The 24,707-nt window shown below is 32.3% G+C and overlaps 2 protein-coding genes across 3 annotated transcripts; one reads left to right on the top strand and one right to left on the bottom strand.

Annotated features, from left to right (window-relative positions):
- The first annotated feature begins 11 nt into the window (after positions 1 to 11).
- LOC123012979 lies at positions 12 to 24,539 on the top strand. The gene is made up of 8 exons (XM_044411239.1): positions 12 to 171; positions 322 to 449; positions 14,664 to 14,892; positions 16,947 to 17,153; positions 17,207 to 17,448; positions 20,111 to 20,358; positions 20,413 to 20,535; positions 22,956 to 24,539. The coding sequence occupies exons 1-8, from the start codon at positions 90 to 92 to the stop codon at positions 24,016 to 24,018; spliced, it is 2,322 nt and encodes a 773-aa protein (XP_044267174.1). The 5' UTR covers positions 12 to 89; the 3' UTR covers positions 24,019 to 24,539.
- On the bottom strand, positions 445 to 9,712 carry LOC123012980. 2 transcript variants are annotated; one of them, XM_044411240.1, is made up of 8 exons: positions 9,456 to 9,712; positions 4,087 to 4,410; positions 3,857 to 4,030; positions 3,594 to 3,803; positions 1,645 to 1,813; positions 1,424 to 1,595; positions 1,125 to 1,380; positions 445 to 1,071 (listed from the first exon to the last, which is right to left on the bottom strand). In XM_044411240.1, exons 1-8 carry the CDS (start codon positions 9,561 to 9,563, stop codon positions 499 to 501), a joined length of 1,986 nt encoding a protein of 661 aa, XP_044267175.1. In that variant the 5' UTR covers positions 9,564 to 9,712; the 3' UTR covers positions 445 to 498. The 2 variants fall into 2 exon arrangements, with proteins under 2 accessions (XP_044267175.1, XP_044267176.1); XM_044411241.1 differs by having other exon boundaries at positions 1,125 to 1,371; positions 9,456 to 9,708.
- Positions 24,540 to 24,707: the final 168 nt, after the last annotated feature.

Below are 24,707 nucleotides of genomic sequence, written 5' to 3'. Positions count from 1 at the left end.
AACTCCCCACGTATTTTTCGCGGAAGGGGACGCAAACACGCAAACGTCAAACAAAAATTGACAAATGGTGACAGTGACAGTAGGTAAAAATGGCTAGTGTCGGGTTTAGGTGGTTAGATATCTTAGAAAAAGAATTCGATAAGGCTTTCGTAGACTTAGACTTGGCAATAGGTGAGTGAACTCTTATTTTGTTAAAAAATTCACATAATTGTGCCCGTACTATCATTTATCAAGACACATGACACGGTGTTTTTGTTTATTTTGCATTAATTAAGCCACAATTCTCACATTTAAATCATTACAAATTTTTACTTGTTCCAGGTGAACTCGATTCAGAAGAGCCCGACGTTGTTTTCAACGTTCGCCAAAAGTTGTGCAGTCTTAGCTCATGTTTCGCACAACTTACCCACAAGGCACAGACCATTTTTCAAAACAGCGCCAAGATAGAGGTAAGAAAGCACGATTTATTTAAACATTTATTGTGTTCACAAAATTGGACTAAACTTGTTGATAGGTGGTGTCGGTCTCTTCATACTCGTCAATTTCCGGTGTCTTCTGTGTTGTTTGCTCATTTTTTGTGTTGTCACAATCAAATCCACTCCGCACATCGATGAGGTCTAAAACGTTTGATGTGCAATTATTCGGGGAAATTTCTAGTGTTTCATTAGCCCTAATTGTATCAGTTAGCGTTTCTTGTGTTTCAGCCTCGGGTTTCGGTCCGAAGATATCGTCAATGATCCTCCTGATTCTTTCGTCTTTAGTTTCGGTTTCATTTCTCTCGTTTTTATTCGCAACGACGTCAATTACTTCTTGCAATTGCCGGCTTAGGTTCTGATTAATCGCGTCAATTTTGCTCCTGTTGTAGTAGTAATAAAGATAGGCGTTGTTTACTTTAGCTTCCATCCCTTTAATTACACCCGACATATTTCTAAAATATTCATCGATGACTCCAGTGGAATTTTTATGACGGAGCTTTTCGACTATCTCCTTTATTTCTCGGGCGGAATTCGTGAGGAGATCGCCTTGTTTATTGAGGGACGTAATTTTCGTTTCCATTTCGTTCAATAATAACTGGAAAAAAAAAGTTGAAATAAATTGTTTTAAACTCGATTGGGGGCACTTACGTTGACGTTTTTCGACGATAGAGAACCGTTTTCATCAGCGAGAGTGTCTCGGATTAGCGCGAAAAGGGCATTTAGATGGTCGCTGACCTGTTTTAAATCCGACGAGAATTGACGATGCTCTTTGGTCATTTTCTCGTAAGTTGTTACGATGTTTGTCCCAGCTTGATATAAATGTCGCGAAATGTGGGCATCGTGGTTTTTAATTAGTTTCTCTAAATTTTTTATGTCCTTTATTTCAATAGTTGTTCTAAAAATGCTGAATTAGTTTGAATTTAAAACAACTAACCTAAATGTGTTACTTTTTATCGAAAGTTTCAATCAATTTCTCTAAAATGTCGCTGATTTTCGATTCTATTTGAGATTCGTCCATTTGCAGTCGATAGCAATTATCCATGAATAAGTCTTGAGCGTAGAAAACTTTTTTGAAGTTGGAATCAATTTCGTTTTTGAGTTTCTCGATTTCACCCTGATCTATACTTTAAAATATTACTTTTAACTCTGCTTTTTCGTGTTTGTTTACCTGATTGAGGAGCATTGTCTTTGGGCGAAATTTTTCCGATGAGGATCATAAGGGACCTTATCCCGTTTTCTAATTCCGTTTTTGTAGAATTTATTACGGTTTCTAGCGATTCTTGTTTGTTTTGTAGAATAGCTCCGGTTTTCCAATTTTCTGAATTCATTTCGGCTACCTAAAATTTTTTACTGATAAGTCAACCGGAAAACGAGAATCCGTAAGATTACTTAGATAGGTTTTTATTTATTCACGTGATTATAGAATTTCGTAAGAATCTGTGAAAGTTGCGCTTAAATCATTAATTTTCTTAATTTTTATCATCCTTCATTAATTACCTCACCTTGACATAAATTATTATATAAATTTTGTTGTTTTATAATTTTATTGGCGTTTACATTGTTTTAGCAATTATTTTTGTGTTGTATTTATTTGAAATTAAATGCGAAATTTATTTTGCTAGAAATTTGTCAATAACATTTTTATCTTTTTGTGTTCAATGTTACAATATAAAAATCCGTAAACATTATTTGCAGTGTTTGTAGTATTGTTAAATTGGGAAAACGTTGATTTATTTATTATTTCTGAAAATTTACAATAAGCTCGAAATGTTGTTTCTCTACTGCATAGCTTAAAGAGATAAGATAACGCCGAAATTTTATTAAATATCTCTTGCATACTCCGAACGTACAATTTGTGAATATAATAAATAGAAAATTCAGTGCTTGAATTAATATTTGGTGTGAAGATACATATTTAATATTTATAAAAATCTATTTCCGTCAAATGTGAGGCTGATTTTCATTAATTTGTTTCTTTCATTATTGACTAGTTTTGAGTTTTTTTGTTATTATTATTTAATCAATTATTTTTAAGTAGTATTAAATTGCTGTTTGGCTTCTATCATCTATTCATTATTATAGTAATTAAAGTATTTCTGTCGAGTTTTATTTCAATTTCTTGATTAGTTGGATTTACATTATTTAAAAAGTTTATGGAAAATGTTTTGTGTTGACGGTTATTGCAAGTAAGAAAATTTGTCATCTAATTTGAGTTTAATAAATAATGTTCTCATAAAGATGAAAGTGCTTTCGTTATTAACGTTATAAGTGTGAAGCTGTGCTAAGAGTGAAAAAGTAAAAAAAAGCTGTATGGAAAAGTGGCGTTCCTTTATAAAAAATTACAATAATTAATTACCGCTCAACTGTTTTAAAAATTTGATCTTTCCATCTATTCGTTTGAATTTAATTAAAAAAAAATAATTTAAAATAAATTCAAAGGATCATCAAGTATTATTCTAAAAAAAAACATTGAATTAATGATTGATTTTTCCTCTTTTTTTAGTATTTCAATTTAATGAGGAATTGTCATTTTTGTTGTGAAATTCTTAAAGTTGCATGTTTTCTTATACAATGTAATGTCACTCATAATTGTTTGCGACAAAAAATGCATTTTTTTATGTTAAAGATAAAGTAACTTTGTGTTTAATATCGAGTTTGTTCTACATTTAATGCTAATGCAATTTAATAAAGGGAAACAGTCATTGCGGTAAATTTTATTACCTTTAATTTATTATCGAGTTAATTCTGCCAGGGTTTATTGCGGTAAAGGCTTTTGTTTAAGATGTAATACGATTAGCGTGAGAGTTGTAAGAGAAATAAACGAAGCAAATAACGATTATTAGAGGGCTTTCAAAGTAGGAACATGACTACAAGAGCAAAATGAATACAAACATTCGGATACTGTGCTCACATCAAAAGCTTTTTTCGTAATAAATTAGTTACGTCGCCAGTATTAAAAATCCGCTTGAAATACGGATTACCAGCATTAAAAATGTTATAAGCTGAAAGAGCGTTCATCAAGTTCTAATTAAAACCCTTTTACCTGCATTTCGCAGGGAAAAAATCCACCGGATTTAAGAGTCACAATTATACGAGAGTGAATCGTTTTTAACTTACTTTTACGGCATATTCATTAAGTTCCCGTTTTAGTTCTAGCTTGAGGCTTTTTAAAAATCGATCCGTTTCGTTAATGGCCTGCGATCCCATTTGGATCCCATTTTCTAACCTGTCAAAATCTCTTGTCACGTTTTCGTACAAAGTCTGTATAGCTGAGTTGGATTTGTCGTTGAAGCTTTTCATTAGTAGCATGTGCTCTTTGAGAGAAATCTGAAAATTACGGTTTTAAAATTGGTCCAGAGTAGTGCGTTTTTTGAACTCACCTCAAAGTTTTCATTGGTGTTGTTGACAATGCTTTCTTCTGCTGCTTTGAAGCTGGTTTTTAAGTCGTCGATGGCCGCAATGGCGTCTGAGAGCTCCAAGTCGATGTCTTCGTTTCTGCGAGTGAAACCATCTTCCATTCTTTCCAGACGTGTTAAGGTGGTGTCCAATTTACTCTGCAATATTTTGTGAAATAAATTGATGTTTTTGTACTTCTGTGATAAATTTCTACCTGTATTTTGTTTACGCTAGTTTCGAATTTCCTGTCAACGTAGCCCATCCTGTGGTTGAGGCTTTCATAAACAGCGTCAACTTTTTTCATGAGGTTTGTTTTGGCAATATCGTCTTTAAAATTTTTCGTGCTTATATTTTCCGATATTTTATCTAAATTCAGCATGACTAACGACTCTAATCGGATTATTTTCGTGTCGATTGACTCGAGTTTTCTTTGGTATTGTTCTAATTTCTCTTCAAGAGTTGGCGATAAATGCATCGAGTAGATGTTGTCCAAGTTTCTCAGTCGTTCCTCAATCGATATCAGTATCGATTGTAGGTCCTATAAAAAAATAAAGCAATTTAAGGTTGCTTCATTACGAAGATTATTTAGAATGTGCAGGATGCTCAGCTCGGCAGAATTTTCATTTAAAGTTGGTGAAGTCAGCAGGAAATTGAGTTATTTCAAATATTAGCCAACATTCGTGTGTCTAGAGCAAGGTGAAGGCAAAATTAGAGGCTTAAGTCGATCGTATATCTTTGCACAAGTCTAGGAATATAGACCGTAATCGCAGGAACGTGGTTTTGGTCGTGTTATTTTTCGGGTTTATTTCGGACGTGTTTGCAACTCACAATTACATGCACATACACGCTAATGACGCTCATTAGGCTAAAGAGGGTTAGTCAATTTCATTTCTGTGCTAGGATTCAGTGTGGCTTTAAATTACATCCATTTAGAGATTTTAAGCAATTTTCAGAAGCAGAAGTAATAAATTCTTTTTTAACATTCGTTGAGTTTTTTTCAAATTACATTTAAAAACTCGAACAACGAAAGGGACGATAAAATTTACGCTAAATACTGTAAAAAGTAAGTTTATTCTTTCTTTGGGTACATACGTTCTGGAAATAAAGTATTTAAACAGTTTGGAAGTGAATTTAGAATTGGCCAAAGAAAACAATCGGTTACCGATCGTGGAACAAGACGAAAGTAATTGATTCAAATTGGTTTTATTCTGCCCTTTTCAGCCAAACTTACTTTTATTTATTAGTCAATTAGAGGGTGAATTTTTTTATTATTTTTTATTAAATTAAATTTTTATTTAGTTTCCTATGAATATGTATCAAAAAATGTTACGTAAGCGAGCTACACCCCTTGAAAGAGATGCGTTTTTAATGGGGTTTTCCCACTATTGTAGAATAGATAAAATTACTGGTACAGCTGATTACTTTTAAACACCTGAACGAATTTAAAGATCAGTAGTCGAAAGTTTTATTCACGGGTCTTTTAAACGGTGAACCAAATTTAATTTTTATCCTTTTTATAGTCTGTAAGACAAATTGTAAACTGATTTTACTCAAAAATGGTAAGTTTTATCGAAAAAACGCAAGAGACCTCTTTTTTGTGAAAAACTATGAAATTTAGAATTTTGTTGCTGAAAGTGGCAAAAACCAACCGCCAAAATATTTACGGTACTTTTTACCCTAAACCCCCCAGTTTAGGACGCCCCTGAGTAAAAATTTCGACATTTTATCTTTGAATTCATTTTGGTGTATAAAGGTTATCAGTTGTACCAAATTTTGTAATTTTATTGGTTTCTGAAATATTGGAAAAAATGCACCCCTATCAGGGGATGTGGCTCCCTTATATAAAATTTTGATATACAGGGTGCGCCAGAACTCGCGCCCCAGAGAAAAATGCCATATAAGGTAAGATACCAGGAACATGGAAAAAATGTTAAAAAAAAATTATCTATAAAAATTTCGAAGTTATGAGGGTTTAAAGTTTGCACTTTGACACTATTTATTTCTGTTGGAAAAATAATTTTCAAAGTTTTTTTGCTATAGGCTATTAAAAGAGAAAACAAGGAAGCTGTACCCTAAACTGTAACTCTGTTCAATGTTATTTGTGGCTTTTATTGGCAAAATTTTTGTCCCTTTACTAAATAATTGTAAAAAAACATATACAAGATCATCAATATCATTTAGTAGATATAAAAAATGTCAAATGTCAAAAAATAAATGTCAAAATTTTTTGACAGATAGAATTTTTTAAACATTTTTTTCATGTTCCTGGTATCTTACCTTACTTGAAAATTTTCGCTGGAGCGCGAGTTCTGGCGAACCCTGTATGTTTAAAGGAAACTTTTATCTTAAAATTGAATATTCTATCACCTGGTTAAATTTGTAACAATAAAAATGGAACAGCCCTGTACATTTTAGAAAACAGCTTACCAGAACTATTTTTGAAATTTTATACAATTTCAGGATTTTTGAAGTTTTTCGGATGCAAAGTTTTTTAATGTGAAGTTTTGAAGTGAGTATGATATTTTAAAAAATAATGAATAATAATCATGTTCTATTTTCTATTAATTTTTGTTCTGTGACGTTGTGGGATTGGCTACCTGCTAAACTAGATTATCTGCAATATACGGCTAGCTTAGAGACATAATATTCCCAAGTTTTATCAGGATTTTGATATCGAACCCGTCCTCAGGGTTATACCGGTCGTTGAGAGCTTATATCTCCATTAGCGACATTGGACGCCTCCAATTTAGACCCTGAATACACCTCCTCATACAAGTTCAGTTTCAGTTTTAGTACTCATTTAATCGCAATCAAATAAGCTGCTTTGACACTCATCCAGACCAAAGCTTTACATTTTATTCAAATGTTTGAGATTATCAGCGTCGTTTCGCTTGACGTTGAGAATATAAAATAAAGCGGTGAATACAAATACGTTCAACAAAAGATTGTAATACTGTAAAATATGTAATCAATTTTTACGAGCGGTCATATTGATCGAAGAAAATTTGCCCACTTGTCAGACCGAACTTTGGATTTTATATGTGAGTTTCTGAACTTGATGGCTTCTAATTAGATTCTGATTTAGTTATAACAATGGGTTTGATTTTGTTTTTTGCATGTTTAAAGTAGCTTTCAGCTATTCGCTTTTGTAATGTCGAAGTGGGGATTTTACATATATTGGGGTCGCGATAGCCAAAGAGAAATCGTGTCACTGAGGGGTTGTTTGAGTGAGATTACTGACAAAGGAGCAACGTGATGGTGTCAACATTAGTGTCTTTGAGGTGAAGTCTGCGTGTTGAAATGAGTAAACGCCTTGGAGGGTTCGTTAAAATGAAGTTTGCTTTAGTTTTCTTGTTGCGAAAAGTTGCAGAGACACACTTCAGAAAAACACAATCGAGTCTGTTTCGTTTGAGCTAGAAGTTGTAATTAACGAAAAGTTTACTTATTTAAAAAAAATAAACGCAGCTTTTTAAGGATTTTTTTATTAAAGTAAATTATAAATTTTTGTTACTGTTATAGATTTAAGGATAAGAACTTTTACCATTTGTTACCTATCCAAAAATTTCGTCGAAGTTTGTTATCTCGTTTGAGATTATTAAGTCAATAATTTTATCGAGCATCATAGTATGTGCACATGCAGTAGAATTTTACCAGTGTACAAGAATGTAATATGTTTGATTGATTGATTCAAACAACCTTTTCATTTATTTTTAAATAAAGTGGAAAATTCATTGTTTGTATTTTGTTGTTGTTGATTGTTCTATTAACTAACGTTTCAAAACGTACTTTTTAATGTTTTTATTGTAGTTGATTTTGTAGAGAAGTAGAAAATAAGGGAATATCAAAATAAATAAAAGAGGAATGAAACATAATAATGATTTTATATAACATAGTTCCGTGATGAAAAATGTGTCTTTTTAAATAATTATTTGATAATAGTATTTAATTATGTTTTTTTTTATTTAGATATACCCATGTTTTTCTTTGATGATTACTTTAACAGTTTGGTCAAAAAGAATGAGCACATTTTTTGTATTTAATTATTTTTTTAAGCTTTTTTTGTACAAAAAAATAATAAGAAATTTAAATGATTTTTCTAGATTATTTCACAAAATTTAAGCCAATCAGATTCAAATTACGCGATAATTCGGCATATGTGCAATAGGGTAAGCCGAAAAAAATCATTTTTTTATTTTGAATTTGTAATAGCGCGGAAAAGTTGCGAACTATATAGACACAAAAAAAGAAAAAAAGTCATTAAAATCGGCTGACATTTTCAGCTCGCCCTAAAGTTTGACAAAATATGATAAAACTTATTATTTTTTAAAATTTGTTAATTAGATGTTTTCTGAAACACAATGTTCTTATGTTCAAAAATAAAAATACTGTAATTATTACTTTAAAAAATATACATTAAAGATATAAAAAAGAACTCATTAATTTTCAATATTTTGGCAAATTTTGGGGGTTATGCGTGACCGGAAGATATCAACTGATCTAAACTAAATTAAAACACAATGTTTTTGGGCTCTATTTGAGGACGTTACAAACTATTACATTACGAAATAATCTAATTACAAAATTAAAAAAAAAAAATAAGTTTTTTTTTCATATTTTGTCAAACTTAGGGCCTATGCGCGACCGGAAAATGTCAACCGATTTTGATGATTTTTTTCTTTTTTTTTGTATAATTCGCAACTAAAAAAAAATTAGTTTTTTCGGTCTATCCTAATGTGCAAATTATCGATAATTTGCCCGTGAGCTAAATTACCGCGAATCTGATTGGATGAATCTCAGAAATTTGAAAGATTTCATTGATTTAATTTTTTACAAATAATTTTTTTAAATAAAAATATTGTTTTTTGCAAATTTTGTTCGGGAAATTATCTACAAAATACTCCTCGTGCATGCCAAATTGATTCTAATTTTATCGACAATTTGGAATGCACTGGGGATATTACTATTAATAATTTATTTTTCAGAAGAATATTACATAATTTATATTTTGAAAGACTATTATTTGAAAAACTATTTAATTAATCTTTTAAACTTTTTATACAAAAAAATTGAAACTTAAATAATGATAATTAATTTTCTTTATTGAAGTCTGGGTCTTTTTGGGTAGCTAGTTCGTCTAATATTAATTTATATTTTAAAAGAAAATTTGAAAAAAAAAGGTTTGAAATTTAAATTTTTTTTTTTTTCTAAATGTAAAATAAATTCTACATTTGATTGGTAAAATCCGTGTTTATAATTAAATGAAAAAAGTAAATTAAGTGGCATTGGCATACAATTCCAGTAGCTTCCAATAATAGATTGGCAGAAAAATCGCCTCCAAATTAACAAGCCATAAATCAGCAATTCCATTGGGATAATAAACACAAATTGAAACTGCAAATGGCAATCATAACTGCCAACAGCACGAAAATAGAAAACGCGCTCTCAAAACGAAATCCATCAATATTAACAGCTCGACATCATTTCTCACTATTAGAAGCTTCAAAATTGATAAATACCGGACTTCTCCCCATTAGTCATTTCCTTGTGCAGCAGTTAGTTGAAAAAATGTATTTCAAAAAGTACCTGCTGATGTACCGACGTCTGAAAGCTCTTGACGATGTCGTTCTGTGTCGGCACTGCGTTAACAATAGAACACCACGCGAAGAGTTTGAGCGCGAAAAACGTCCACATGATGGAGTTCTTCGGTCCGTAGTGGCAGATTGTTGTTTGGCCAAGTCCGGCCAGTCGGCGGCTTCTTATTTAAAAACTGACCAAAGAGGATCGCGGTTTACACTTCAATCAGCGAAATTGCATTTCTCAACACGCGACTCTTTGCCGGATCATAATTCACGCCGTCGTCTAATCAAACTGGATTTCGAGACGGGAAAAATACGAACGTCTTCTGTATTATTTGTTTTGAGACGACGATGATCATGATGGTGATGGTGGTGTTTCGTTATCTCAAAGACAGTTTGCTCGACTAATCTAAACAAATAGGGACGAGTGTAGCAACCCCGACGGATTCCTCTCTGTTTATACGATGGTATTTTTTATGGCTTTTTTCTGGTGTGTGGTCTAATTATGGCGAGGGTAATTTAGAAATTTTGATGTCACGGAATGTCGCTTTATGGGTGCTTTTCGGGGAAGCATTTGTCGTGGTTGAGAACTTGGATCATAATATTTAAAGGAATTTGTGGTTTATTTGTTTATGTCAACGGGGTGAGTCATCTTTAAAAAATCCTGGAATGTTAAGTTAATTAAAAATTGTATCGTGTTTTCTTAATTTGTTTTTGTAATTGTGGTCTTCTTAATAAAATATATCTAGCTAATTTTTTTTCGACAATAGACACAAATCAATCTAATTACCAAAATAATACATTTAGGTATTCACAATCACTATAGCAATATGCCAATTTTTTTATTTTTTGGAAGTCGACAAATTTGTCATTACATCCCTTGGTCGGGAAGTAATTTATATAAGATTATTTCGGTGGGAACGTCATAAGTTCTCGATTGTAATATACATACTATACAGCCTTCTTTGTTTCTTCTTATAATAGCCTGGAAAATGACTTTGAAAATTATTTTTCCAACAGAAATAGAGTCAAAGTGCAAAATTTAAACTCTCATAACTTCGAAATTTTTATAGATAGAATTTTTTTAACATTTTTCCATGTTGACCGTACCTGGCATTTTCCTCTGGGGCACATCATCCCAAACATGGTCATAAATTACCAGAATTCTGAATTTTCAATATTAAAATATTAATTACTCAAAATCTATCAACTTTTACATTATTAAATTTTTACAGTTACCATTAGAAAAAATCAAGGAATTTTATCATGTAGAAAAGATTCCAATAAATTATTTTTTTTTCAAATTTGGTTTTTACTGACATTCGCTAAAAATTTTAAACAATTTAAAAATACAAAATTGAAGTCTATATAATCCTCTATTGTTTGCACTAGCAAAAAATTTTTTTAATCAATTAGAAATAGGTATTTATTTTTGTACCGGCTCTTAAACTTGGGACATGAAGAAAATCAATTTCTATTAAAAAAAAGGAGGTCTGTAAAAATACAGGGTACGCTAAAACTCACGCCCTAGAGAAAATTTTCAAGTAAGGTAAGATACCAGGAACATGGAAAAAATCTTTCAAAAATTCTGTCAAAAAATTTTGATATACATTTTTTCACATTTTACATTTTTTTATGTCTATTTAATGACACTGATGATCTTGTGATAAAATTTTAAAATATTTTTTTTTTTTACATTTTTTTCCATGATCTTGGTATCTTACATTATATGGCATTTTTCTCTGGGGCCCGAGTTCTGGCGCACTCTGTATGTTATGACTAATGTAATAAATACTGACTTATTATTTCGTGTTTTCAGTTTGATGTTTTGTTTGATTTGTGTGCATTAAAAAGAAAAACTTATTAATGGAAAAAACATTGTTTAAAGAAATTTTAGTCTTGAACCCTTTTCTTGTCTTCTTTTCTTATCTTTTGAATAAAAAATGCAGATATCTACAAAACAAAAGGATTTCTGTATTCCAGATGGTCTCGTTTTATCTCTCGAGATATTCTTATTAACTTTGAAGTCCTAAGTTATCCTAAATTATTATTTTTCGAAATTTATCTATTTCAAACGGCTGTTGCCTAAAGGGTTTTATTTCTAATAAATTAAAAAGTTTAGAAGCTGTTATATAAAGTCTAATTTTTATAATAATTTTGAAGCAAGCCAAGTGGGGAAAACACACAGTTTTAATAGCTTTAACATCTTTATACTCGTAAAATAAATAAGAGTATCATTATGAGGTGAAAATATAATGTAATGAGACTACAAACTAGACCAATGCTTGGTATTTTTCGTTTTACACAACCATAAAAATGAAAAATAAAATTCTCCATCACATAAATCGTGCATTTTTTACGTTCAACCAGTATCCGTTCAGATTTATGATAAAAAGATAAACACATTTGGAAGCGACAAAAAGCTGTGCATATTTTATTTGTAGCTATATTTTCTACAACAATCTTTTACATTTTATTGATTTTGTCTAGTATTTTTGATGAGATGAAAAATCGAATCTGGAAAGTGTAAATTTAGAAGCAGTAACATGCTGTCTTAGATTTGCTTTTTTTCTTTATTTGCCGATCGATATCTCAGCTATAATTCAGTAAATAATGTTGACTTGCATACAAATTGTGCGAAAAGTATGAGTCCTTCTCTTGGTAATTTCTACTAAGGCATAAGTTTGCTTTTCTTATGCGTTGACCTTTCCGAAATAAGTTGAATTGGGCGAAATAGAACGATCAATAGAACATTGACTTACTAACACCAGGAATTTCCCAAATTAGATTGATCAGCAAAGCAATTGAAACTCCATATTATTCACAATCAAGTTGACAACTCCAATTCGGAGAGTGATTGACGAATTGTAAATTGCCCAACTTAACAAGATTTAAATCGATTTCGGATTTGCATCGTGTTAATTACGTTTTTTACACGAAATTTTGTAATTTTGGCTTTGATCTCATTGCCTCGGGGGTGAAAATATAATAAAACCGTAGTTAATTTTAATGGGGGTCATAAAATTAGCTTATTACTTGCGTAAGGAAAAGCTTTTCCTATAATATTATTGCGGGAGTTTTCGTGATGGGTTTTCGACCTGAATGAACCTCATTTTAATGACATTGGAAACGATAGTCCCTGTTACCGATATTCCATTGTTAAAACTAAACTTTGAGTTTATTAACGATGGAAATAATCATTTGGGAATCGACTTTTTTAATCGGAAAGCGGTGTTTAAAGATAAATAGACGTTGACAGGAGTTTTCCAATTAAACTGGATTTAGCAGATCGAGCAAAAAAGGTTGGGGTTTTACATTGGTTGCAAAGTTTTTAAATAAACTTGCCAGTTCGGAAAATGTCGATTTAACGAGCAGTTTAACGAAACAAGAGAGGATATTGAAGCACGATTTATTTTAATCAATATTTTAATTTAAGGACTGTGGTACCATCTAATGTAAATACACAGAAAACGTTAATATTTTTTCATCACCAAATTTCAAATCGATTAAGTGTGAAATGGTTTTAGTTTATTTCTTGAGTACTAAATTTTTATGGTAAAATTTAATGAAACTTCAACTGTTTTTGATAACAGTTGATAAATTGGAATGTACTTCCTTTTAAGTGATATCAATTTTTGAAGCCCACTAAAGAACAAAAACAATCAATTCTTGCTGATTAGCACGTTTTTAATGAGATTTTTAAGTTGCGCACATAAAGAATGGATCAGATAAGTTTTTCTCAGTCAATTTTCCTGTTATTAAAGTAAAAAGAGCTCAACGTGGCGAAAATCAGTTAATATACTTGAAAAAAGTTAATTGCAAACTTAATGAATGGCATTTTAAAGGCTGTGCTATTAATGGTAGTTTGACCTTTGAGGACTATCCAATTTCTTTCTGTGGATTGCGTGGCAGATGATCGATAGTAACTGATTTTTTCCCCTTTTTTCTTTCGTCCTATATTCCTTATACAATTAATTAGTCGTATTTGAAGTATACATAACAGATTGAATCTTTTTTATCCACAATAGCCTCTCGAGGATAATATAAATTGGCTTAATCTGTGCTTCATGTTTTTTTTATTGGATTTGTGTCATGAACCTTGAATATTTGTAAGTTTCTTGCCAAGTTGTTCTTGTGCTAAAGCAACGTTTCATTATTCAAATGCGATTTAATAAAGTTCGAGCTGAAAATGCGCTTTATAACTGTCACACGAATTGATTTATTTCTCTTTTCCTCCGTTTAAGTAAAGTAATTATTTGTAATAAGTTTGATTAATCGTCGTTTGAAGAGCAAATTGTGGAAATCTAATCATCAAGAGCCAAAAACAAAAGTTAATTCATTTGAAAAATCGGAGCGGTTTAACGCATCCGGAAATTAAAACGTTAAAGTTTACGATATGCACGCTTGTTTTGAGTTGATAAGCTTTTTACCCTGAAGGAGTCTTTTTATTTCATAACACGTTAAAGGAGAAATGGGGTTTTGTTTTGGTTTTCCTTCCGGTACAATGAAAATATTGATTTTGCTATTTGACTGAAACGATTTTCTTGTTCAAGTTGAAAGAAAAGCTCTTTGGTGGTGATGAGAAATACGAGGAGAATTTAATTTTTTTAGTTTGTGAGTGAGATCAAATAAGAATCAGGTTGTCCGACGATCTAAAATAAAATTAGATTGACATTTGATAGGGAATCCAGATGATCCAGTGATCCATTTCGTGTCGCGAGATCGTGACATGAATTATTCAAGTGTCGCAAGAAATGTACGATGACCCAAGGGTCGGAAGGCCTTATTTGTAACTTGTTTATGGAAAAAATTGAGTTTTGTGCTTCAGCTGTAATACCGAAATAAATATCAAAATGTAGAATTCTGTTTTTTTTTGAGATTTTTTTCATTCACTGCTTGAAACTCTTAAAATTTGAAAGTTTTCGTCTCAAACTTTCGTCAATTTTACTCAACTAAATAGTCAGTCTCGGCGCTTCAAGTGCAGTAATTTTCTCGTCAATTTTGATGAAGATTTATTATTGAAACGTGTATTTACAATTTCCGATGTAGACGCCCTTCGGTCGGGTCAAACTGGAACCTTGATCGTTGCAGAAGTGGTCTTGGAACGGTTCTGTTTTCTATCAAATCCTTTATTGCATTCGTCACATCTAAATGTAATTTTTTGCAAGCCGTTCTCGTGAGAACTTGAATTTTATCGGCGATGTTTTTTTTTCAGGCTGAACTAATCCACATGAGGGCCGAATTGGTCGAATCGAAGGCGAAGAGGGAGCTTTTAGAGCAAGAACTGCACAATTTGTTGCTTCAGTTGCACTCGTCGCAGCTTTCGCAACTACCCGACAGTCTCGGTAATCGCAAACAAGACCCCAACTTCAAACCCGACGTAAATAACATCAAGAAAAAACTAGAAGCGGAACTCCGACAAAGTCCCATACGTAATATTAGACGTAAGTGTGGATTTTTTCGGCAGAACTTGTTAATAAAACATGAAATTCATCGACATGTGTCCAATCAAAAAATTTTATTAAAGGAGTTTGCTTCCCCAACACGAGAACTGTTGAGTTTCTCAATATTTCAGCAACTTTAATAAAGTTATTTCGGCTTTTGTGCGCTTTGTGTTATCTCTGGGGCGATAAAGAGGGACCACCGTATTTTATTTTCGGTCATAACTCATTGTGTTTGTGGCATTCGAACAATCTCTTTGCGGCTAAATCGAATGCTTGTAACCCGATTTTATGCAAGGCGACGAAGGGATGCAGCATTGCACGGAATTTCCGGGCCAACGGATAAATGAAATACTAATCGCTTTTTGAAAGCCTGAAAAGTTGAAATTACCAACGCTTCAGCAGTTTTGTAATGATTTTGCTAATTCCCAGGATAATAATTTAATCTCTTGGGAATAATGTTTCGCTCATAAGTAATCTATTTAAGTTTTTTTTAAGTTGCATAAGAAGAGTTTATTGATTTATTTTGTACAAGTATTACGCTGTCCCAGCGATCTGAAAAAGTCCATTAGTGATCTTTAAATATTAAAATTAGAAAAAAAAATATAGGCCATTGATAGATACTAATCTAGTCCATCGCCTAAAATTATTTTCAACGATACAGCGTGTCTCAAAAATAAGTTACAATACAAATTTGTGTTTTTTTAAATGAAACACTATATGTTTCTTAGCGTTTTTGGATGTAGATTTTTATGGCAATGTTTTTAAGCTAAACTTTTATTGGTCGATTTTGCTTAGTTTTAAAAATAAGACGGTTTTTTTGACGAAAACACAAAAACTAATACATCTAGAAATATTGTTTTTTACTACCGCACAGAAAAAGGTACAAGCTATAAGGTTGTAACATTTATTTAGTATCTTGCATTTGCAAAGATAAAAAAATAAAGGCATTTTAAAAGTTCAATAACTTAAAAAATTGAAATGGTTTTTACATTTAAAAGATTATTAAATTGTTAAAAAAAAAATACTATTGTTATTATTGTTATTGTTAAAAGTTTATTTTTTCATATAGACAATTTATCAATCTATTAGATGTAAAAATAAAAGATAGGGTGTTCCATTTAAATTTTTTAAGTTATTTAACTTTTACCAAACTTCTTAATTTATTAATCTTTGCAAATGCAAAACACTAAAAAATTGCTATAGCTTTAAATTCTGTTCTTTCTTCTTTGCAGAAGTAAGAAGAAAGTGTTCTAGCTGTCATAGTTTTTGAGTAGTGGATTTCTAAAGAGTTTCCTCAGAACATTTGAAACGTCTTTTGAACGTTTTTGAGGCCTAAACCATTAACCATTAGGTATGGTTTCGAGGACTTTTTACTAGAAAATTTTATTTTCTACAACTTTGTTTCTTACATTTTTCTTGTATATTTAACCGTATTTGCAGCATTTTGAAAAACATGAAGCGGAGCACAGATTTTAAATTTTAAATATTTTTTTCCCATATTTCTCGTGAAAAATTTAGTCGTTTGTTTTTCACAGCTTATTAAGAATATAAATCTCAACAGTTTTGCATTTTTTTCCAAGCAATTAGTAAATTTGTTGAATTTAAATTAATTAAAAACGATTTGAAACTGAGACGGTAAAACGCTCTAAGCGTCCTCATTTTTACTCCACCGTACTACTTTTTTTGGGTCCAGAAAATCAAGCAATTTTGTATCTCGTTTCGTCTCCTAGTATGTAGTTCTCCGTAGTCGAAACTTATTTTTGGGAGATGTTGTAGGGTTGAAAATAATTTTAGGTGATGCACTAGAGTAGTAGGAATCTATCAATGTCCTATACATTTTTTTTAAATTTTATCATTTATATATACACCCTGTATAGTCATTGTAGTCTCCCCCGTGCAGATTATTGTGCGAACAATAACTCTTCATAATCCTTGCCGCAATCCCTTACAGTTTTGGAGCTTAGTTTCAATTCTCACCTCGCAGAATTAAAATTTATAGTCTGCAATAATCATCCGAAAACAATACTGAATTCGATCTCAATTTAATTTTTCAGTAAACAAAGAATCCGACGAACTTAAGTTCAGTCCGACGCTGATGGAAACGGCACAATGTCGAGCCGAGAACGAACAACTCCAGATGGAAAACGCGGCTTTAAGAAAATCCATCCTGGCGTTGAATAGTGAAGTGTACGGCGCGAAGCTCGCCGCGAAATATTTAGACAAGGAATTAGCGGGAAGAATACAACAATTACAACTCTTAGGTAAAGAGAATGAGTCAAAATCGAATTTCTCAGTTGAAGTTTGTCATTTTCAGGAAGAGAAATGCGAGGAGATGTTCGTGATAAATTGTGGCGTCAACTGGAATCTGAAATTCTACTTCAGAGACACAAAACGGTAGTGAGAGCGTGTAGGAGAAATAGCATTTTGAATAATTCCGAAAAGACTTGCCCCAAACCCGAGATCGATCCGGTCAACGAACGGACGGAGCATTTTGGGGATATAAGAACGGTGGTGGTGAAGCGTAATCCCAGTCAGGGATTGGGAATCAGTATAACGGTATGTATGAAAGTGGCAAATCCTAAACTCTGGTAAAGTTTGTTTTTTTTTTAATGGAAATTACTAAGTCAAATTTTGGTGAAAAAATTGGTAGCAGCTTGTCTCCATAGTCACAAATTTTGTTTGCTCTTTGTTTTTGTCCCTAGAAATTTTGTTAAAAAATTATGGTTATGGTATGTTCAAATTGAGATGTTGTCAAAATTTTGACTTTTATGAATCTTGTATGCCCGTTTGCTCTTTGAAAACGCTATAATTGAATACCTGAGGACAGACATCATTACCTAAGGTCAAAGACAGAATTCAGTGCTAATAATTTTGATAGAAGCACACCGCAAGTAAGTAGTGTTGTGGACAAAAATGAGGTTCTTGCTACAAAAACTTTGAAGAAAAAGGATGTATATACAGAAAAAGTTATTTAGCAAAACATACAAGCAAGGTTTATGAAGATCGCCAATAAATTTTGTGAAATTTATTGAAATGAGCTCAAAGTTGATGCATTTTATAAATTCTTCTTCAGCTTTAYTTTKAAAATTGTTWCTTTTACAACTCGTTCCTCAAAAACGATGCACAAGACACTGTTCTTTCCGAGGTTCTTCCTCATTCATGTTTATTTTGTATTCTTGTCAATTTCTTGCTAAAAATTAAGAATGTTTAGCAAACCTACATTACAAATTGCGTCTACTTTTTAACGGGCCCTTTTTCTAACTTCCTGCTTGCAAACTATTCGTTTCCAAATTTCTAAAAACTGTTACCAGTACCGAATTTGTTTCTTTTTTGGTGTTTCAACTCTAAATTTTCTTAGAGGATTTTTTGTGTTGACGTTTAACGATATTGTTTTCAAATTAATTCAAAAAACCGGAACTGCAACTTCTTTTATTAAAATTACCATGCATGAATTTACTAGTGGTGCCAACGTTAAGACTGTTTGGCATTTCCATTTAAAAAAAGAACAGACTTTACATAACTATAGCACCACTTAAATTTTTTGAAATTTCAGCACTTTTAAAACAGTTATTTAAAAAATATTAATATCAAAAGATGGAATATGATTCAATATTTATTGAACCAGAATATTAAAAAAATTAAACATGTAATTGTAAATCAATTAGAAAAAAACTCATTTTTCCTTGGTGCATAACAATAGCACCACATAAAATTCAAATTGAAAAAAGGCAATTATACAGTTTATATTCTTAATTTAATAATGAGTGACTCCTCCATTTTGACGAATGACTTCAAAATTCTGTTAGGCATGCTTTCAACCAGTTTATGAAGAAGCTCTTCGTCCAAATTATTCCACGCTTCTCTAATGGCTGCCTTCAGACCAGCCACGGTTTCATACTGATGATTTTCTTTGTATACCGAACGAACAAGAACTCCCCAATGATTTTCGATAGGGTTTAAATCTGGCGAACAAGCCGGCCACTCGATAACACGCACTTCTTGTCCTTCTCGCCATCGTAGTGTTTTTTAACGTGAATTCGGGCGTTATCTTGTTGGAACAGCCACTCATTTCGATGATTATTTTCAAAAAATGGCATCAAATGACCATCCAATACTTCAATATATTCTCCACTGTTCATTCGTGAAGAAGGAAATATATTGAGAAATATCGGGGTTCTTTTCTTAGATCTCTCCAATACGAGTTGAACCCATCAGGTCCATCCATATTGAATTTTTTTTCATCCGAGAATATCATCTGAGTAAAATGCTCGTAATTATCGTCAGTAATTAAAAAATTGTAAGTTTTTAAGGTAAATCATCATTCTTACTTTTTGCCAATTTTGATGCATATTGTCTCGTGCAAATTGAAGTCGTGACTTTTTTTGCCTTTGAAGTAGTCTCGGGGCAGTTTTTAATTTCTGACGCTTAATGTGGGGACTCCATCGCTAGACATTAGCGTCAATTTCACTAGAAATGGCATTACAACTTTTTAAAGAATTACTCGCTAAATTGATAATCCGGCGTGCAGAACGTGGAGAAATTTTCTTTTTGGGCCCTCCCTTCTTATTTTGTAGTGCTCCGGATCTCGCAGGAAAGTTATCACGACCTTATGGGACCGATTAATTTTACGAGCAATGGCTCGAATTCCAACATCTTCTTTTCTTAGAGCCAAAATTTTACCTTTTTCAAGTTCAGTAAGGTAATTACCGCGAGACATTTTAACAATAATGAATTAATACACAATGACAGAAACGTCATAAGGTAATGAAGACTCAAATATTGAATATGAATTATGTGGTGCATAACTTGCACCACGGAAAAAAATGTTTTTTTTGGAATTAATTCAAAATTAAAGGTTTAAATGTCATTATATTTTGGTACAATAAATATACTGCTCCACAAAAGTTAAGGAAGTGTGCAATAATTACAATAATTAATTATAAATTATTAAAAAAAATATATTTAATTAAAAGTGAGGAAGAGACAGATGTCTTTTTATTTTATTGTTTTTGCTGGACTCCACAATGCTTAGAAGAATAAAATTTGTTTGTTGTAAAAATAATTCGACTTCCTTAACTTTTGTGGAGCAGTTTATTTAATCATATTCCATTTTTTGAAATTAATATTCTTTAGATAATAATTTTAAAAATAATAAAATTAAAAAAAAATAGGTGATGCTATAGTTATGCACCAGAGTTTAGATTTAAAAAATCCCTAGGGTGGAAGGGAGCACGGCGTGCCTATCCTGATCTCGGAACTGGAGCCCAACGGCCCCGCCGCCTTATCAGAGCAGCTCTACATCGGCGACGCAATTTTATCAGTAAATGATCGAGACTTGCGACAAGCCTGTCATCGAGAAGCTGTCGATATCCTTCAGCAACAATCCGGTGATTGCACGTTACAAGTACAATATATCGCCGCTGATGACAGCGACACTTCTCTCGAAGAGGACGGTTATAATTTCCGGTTGGACTAATCCAATTCTTTGAATATTTAACCCTAAAACTTATTTTTTTTTAGGTTTTTTGATGGAGAAGTGTGTGACTCGAACAATCACTCTAGTTTAAATCCCTCAAACTCTCTAGACATGTTAAATACCCCCACTGCACCTAGAACTCCCGAATCAAGTTCAGCAGCAAGCCGGTGAGTTACCATGACCAGATTCCTATGTGTTTTTGTACTGATTGCATGAAGGCAAATTGTGATTCCTACGTAAATTCCGACTATTGTTAGTTTTATTTAAGCCGAAATTTTATTTAATGTAGTTGTCTGTTCAAAGTATTGATTAAATTGTTTTTATTTAGTTGTGTTTTTATTTGCATTTTCCCGACACGACTTGGGGGAAGAACAAAGTGGGCGTTTGGTTTTCAATTTTGAATTGTTAAAGTGGCAAAGTTCTGCAAGGAAACTATAATCTCATGAAGAGATTTGTAGTCACATTTCCATTCAGAGTGAGAAGTTGGAAGATGTAGAGTTCACTAGAAAACAAAGTACACTTACTGTTGATTTTTGTAAGAGAGCCAAAACGATCACTTTTAAAACTTGTTTCTGATTTTCGTAAATTTGAGATATGTTTTAGGACGTGTAAAAATAAGTGACACGTATTTCACCATTTTGTATTTTTATGTATGTTGAAAAATCAAGGATGTACAAAATTAAGTAACTCGGAGCAAAAAGAATTTTTATCTAAACAAATCAACATATTGAAACGATATTCTTTTTAATAATAGATATAAATAGGTACATTACGTGGTAGTACATGTATTCTAAAAATTTGTTATGAACAAATTATTTAAAAATATATTGTTTAAACAAAAAAAAACAATTAAGTTTTTAAAATTCTCAAAAAAATTATGTAAAAACTTTCATATTTTTACTATGTCTTCCACATAGGTTTCAAGACGGACGTTTTAAAAATGGCTGAAAAAAAATTTTTTTGAGAGCGTTGCATAGTGCATGATCGCCTAAAAGTAGCGTTTCTTGGAAATTTAATAGAAAAATTATCAATTACCGTCATTAATAAACTGTTCTAAAGAAAAAACATAATTTCCAATAACTTATTAACATTTATTTTTCAAAAAATATCAATAATAAAAATAAATTCTTTGTATCGACAAGTTGAAAGACTGCGATTTTTTAAATGATCATTTTAGTCGAGCGACACTCATAAACGGTACGCGAAATCTACATACTTTTATTTTAACATCAGAAAATAGAATAAAAAAAATATAGAGGAATTTGTATTTATTATTGATATTTTTTGAAAAATAAATGTTAATAAGTTATTGGAAATTAAGTGTTTTCTATAAACAGTTTATTAGCGACGGTAATTGGTAATTTTTCTTTTTCATTTCCAAGGAAACGCTACTCAAAAAAATTTTTTTTCAGCCATTTTTAAAACGTCCGTCTTGAAACTTATGTGAAAATTTTTACATAAATTTTTTGAGAATTTTAAAAACCTGCGTAATTGTTTATTTTTTTTATTTAAACAATATATTTTCAAGTTATTTGTTAATAACAAATTTTTAGAATACATGTATTATCACGTCCGTAGTGTACCTATTTATACAGGGTGTCCTAGAGCTCCGTATTTCTTCGATTACTTTGACAGTAAAGAAGATAACGAAATGCGGTTTCTTTTGGACAATAGACATTTATTTTTTCTATGCTCCAAAAATATTTTCGTCGTTATAGGAAATTTCTATATAGGGTGGCGCAACAAAGTTATATTTCTTCTTATGGAACACTTGGTATATTATGCGCTTTTTAATTTTTTAATTCTAAGAGTATCCATATTAGGTTTTATGGACCGTTTATCATTTATGGGCAATTTTATGAAAAAAAATTACTAGAAAGAAAAAGTGAATAAAAACAATTGCAACCATTTTTCCTGAGTCTGGTCCTAAATTATTATGATTGAAATTCGATCAATTTTTTGCAACTACTGCAGAGTATTGACATTCGCAAAATATCAATTATCTTGATTTTTGATTTTTTCAAACACCCTGTATGTTATTACTTTATCGTGTAGAGAAAATATTTTTGGACCATAGAAAAAATGAATGTCTGTCGTCCAAAAGAAACCGCATTTCGTTATCTTCTTTACTGTCAGAATTATCGAAGAAATACGGAGCTCTGGGACATCCTGTATATATTATTTTAAAAAAATCGTTTTAATATGTTGATTTGCTCTTTAGATAAAAATTCTTTTTGTTACGAGGTACTTATTTTTGCACATCTCTGTTTTTTCAACATAGATTGAAAGAATAAAAAATCTCATTTTTTACACGTTCTATAACATATCTCAAATTTAAAAAACTCAGAAACAGTGATTGTTTTGGCATGGAATTACTCAAGATGTTTTTGACTAGTGTAAGTATGTAAAAAATTGCTCTAAACGTCTACGAAATCAAGAAAAAATTCCAAAATTAGCAAAAATTGTCAGGTCGCAAATCACCATCCCTTATCCGAGTTCGGGGCATGACTCCAGCGCACTTTCTGCACGGCTTCAACCGCATGTGTAACCTTCCACCCCCAGTGTATAACCCCCCAGATAATTTCAGGCTAGTTTCACGAGATAGCGTCCCGAACAGCCCCAAAGTGCAAAAACTGATCGTTTTGGAAGAGACCGAAGACTTCGACTACAACCTCAACACCAACGGCAACATGGAGACCTACAAGCCCACCACCACCAAAGACATCAAAATCGCCGACGACTTGAACTGCAACCCTACCAAGGTGGAAACCACCGACTTGGTCCTCATCGACAACGCCACAAACAACGTTATCAAACTGGAAGATTTCAAAAAAGTCGATATAATCGACGACGAGAATTTTAACTGTTCAACGAATTCCCTCAACTCGGAGAATTTCTCGTCGCCGATGCAGACAAGCGCGGATGTTTTCCTCGATTCGGAGTTGTTATCGACTGATGTAGCTTCAAACGATTCGCAATCGCCGAAGAACATCCAAGTGGAGAGTACCACAAAGGCCACTTTCACCTACCAGGAACCGAAATTTTGCCCCAAACCCCAGATTTACACCTCGAATGAGTCGCTGTCGAACCCGAAAAGCGACCAAAGTCTCCTCAACTCGGCAGAGAGTTGCGGCAGTTCGCCGGTGCACAAGAGCCACAATCGGGACTACAAGAAGGTGCAGAGGAAGCACAAGAAGAAGTATTTCGGGGTGAAGACTCTCCAGAGCATTTTTAACAAACACGACGGCTATTCGGACATTTCGAGCACGGCGTCGGAACTAGGAGACGAACTACTTGAACCCAAAGACAAGGAGAAGGAAACGAGTTACAAGGTTTACACTGAGACTAGCCCCCAGTTCGAGGAGAATATCCACAATATCTTGACCGATATTTTCGTGAAAAATTTCAGTACTGAGAGCAACGTCGCGAGCATTTCTCTGAGTAAACCAATCGGGACGAAGAAGTATTTCAGTTTGCACGGGCAGAACTTGCGAGTTGGCAAAGCCTTGAGACTCTGCCCCAATGAGGATTATTCCGAGCAAGTCGAGAATGAGCAAAGGAAAGAGAAACTTCTCGCGAGATATGTCTATAATGCGAATTCGATAAATGCGGATGGTGTAGGGGACCCTGACTTTGGAACGCCTGTTTAGACTAGCCTAGTAGATGGTACGATTTCTAAATATACGAGACTTCTTCACCTAGTTGTAACAATTCACCAGGATTTTTTTGACGAATCAAAATTTTTTCGAGACTTGGCGTCACGCTAGGATATTTCTGTGTACGAATTGAATTGCCTTCAGTGTAATAAACCGAAAATTTGCTTTTGTGTCTGCTTCATTTTCCGAATAGTAGATAGTCATCTAAGCTAAGCACTCTTCAAATTGCAGGTTGATTAAACAAGTAAAATTGCTTTTGTTACTTGTGTATACATTGCTCAAAATGGTATTAAAAATGACCCCTTGAAACTTTTTGTTGTTTTGTGAATATACATTTTTTGTAATATTGATCAGCACTTTAGTTGGGATAATAACAAAGTGGAAACGTTCGAATCGAGTTGCTTTTTTAATTATATTACGACAAATCTACTTTCTACATAAGTAAGTCGTGTAAGAGTTAATTATGTAGTTAGTACAAGAAATTTATATTGTAAGTTTAGCTAATGTATGACGTTTTAATTATGATTGTAAAACTGTTATCGTTATTAAACATATCTGTCATAAATAAAAAGTTTATGCTGAAGTAGTTCACCCTTATTGAGCATTTATTTCCACTGTTCAGTACTGCCAACTTATTCACACAAACTATACCTTTTTAACAACAATAATTGATGTGAAAAAAA

The sequence above is a fragment of the Tribolium madens genome, unplaced genomic scaffold (genome assembly GCF_015345945.1).
Source record: "Tribolium madens isolate multiple individuals breed KSU strain unplaced genomic scaffold, Tmad_KSU_1.1 Scaffold_96;HRSCAF=242;Tcas5.2_LG5, whole genome shotgun sequence".
In the NCBI taxonomy this organism is placed as follows: Eukaryota; Metazoa; Arthropoda; class Insecta; order Coleoptera; family Tenebrionidae; genus Tribolium; species Tribolium madens.
This window is presented reverse-complemented; position numbering and strand designations above follow the sequence as displayed.

Bases quoted from the DNA above. Each gene is read 5' to 3' on its own strand.
- LOC123012979 (XM_044411239.1), top strand. From the start codon at position 90: ATGGCTAGTGTCGGGTTTAGGTGGTTAGATATCTTAGAAAAAGAATTC. The intron at 17,154-17,206 runs GTAAAGAGAATG...TGTCATTTTCAG, and splicing joins ACAACAATTACAACTCTTAG to GAAGAGAAATGCGAGGAGAT. The intron at 17,449-20,110 runs GTATGTATGAAA...AAAAATCCCTAG, and splicing joins GATTGGGAATCAGTATAACG to GGTGGAAGGGAGCACGGCGT.
- LOC123012980 (XM_044411240.1), bottom strand. From the start codon at position 9,563: ATGTGGACGTTTTTCGCGCTCAAACTCTTCGCGTGGTGTTCTATTGTT. The intron at 4,031-4,086 runs GTAGAAATTTAT...AAAATATTGCAG, and splicing joins CTAGCGTAAACAAAATACAG to AGTAAATTGGACACCACCTT. The intron at 3,804-3,856 runs GTGAGTTCAAAA...CGTAATTTTCAG, and splicing joins ACACCAATGAAAACTTTGAG to ATTTCTCTCAAAGAGCACAT.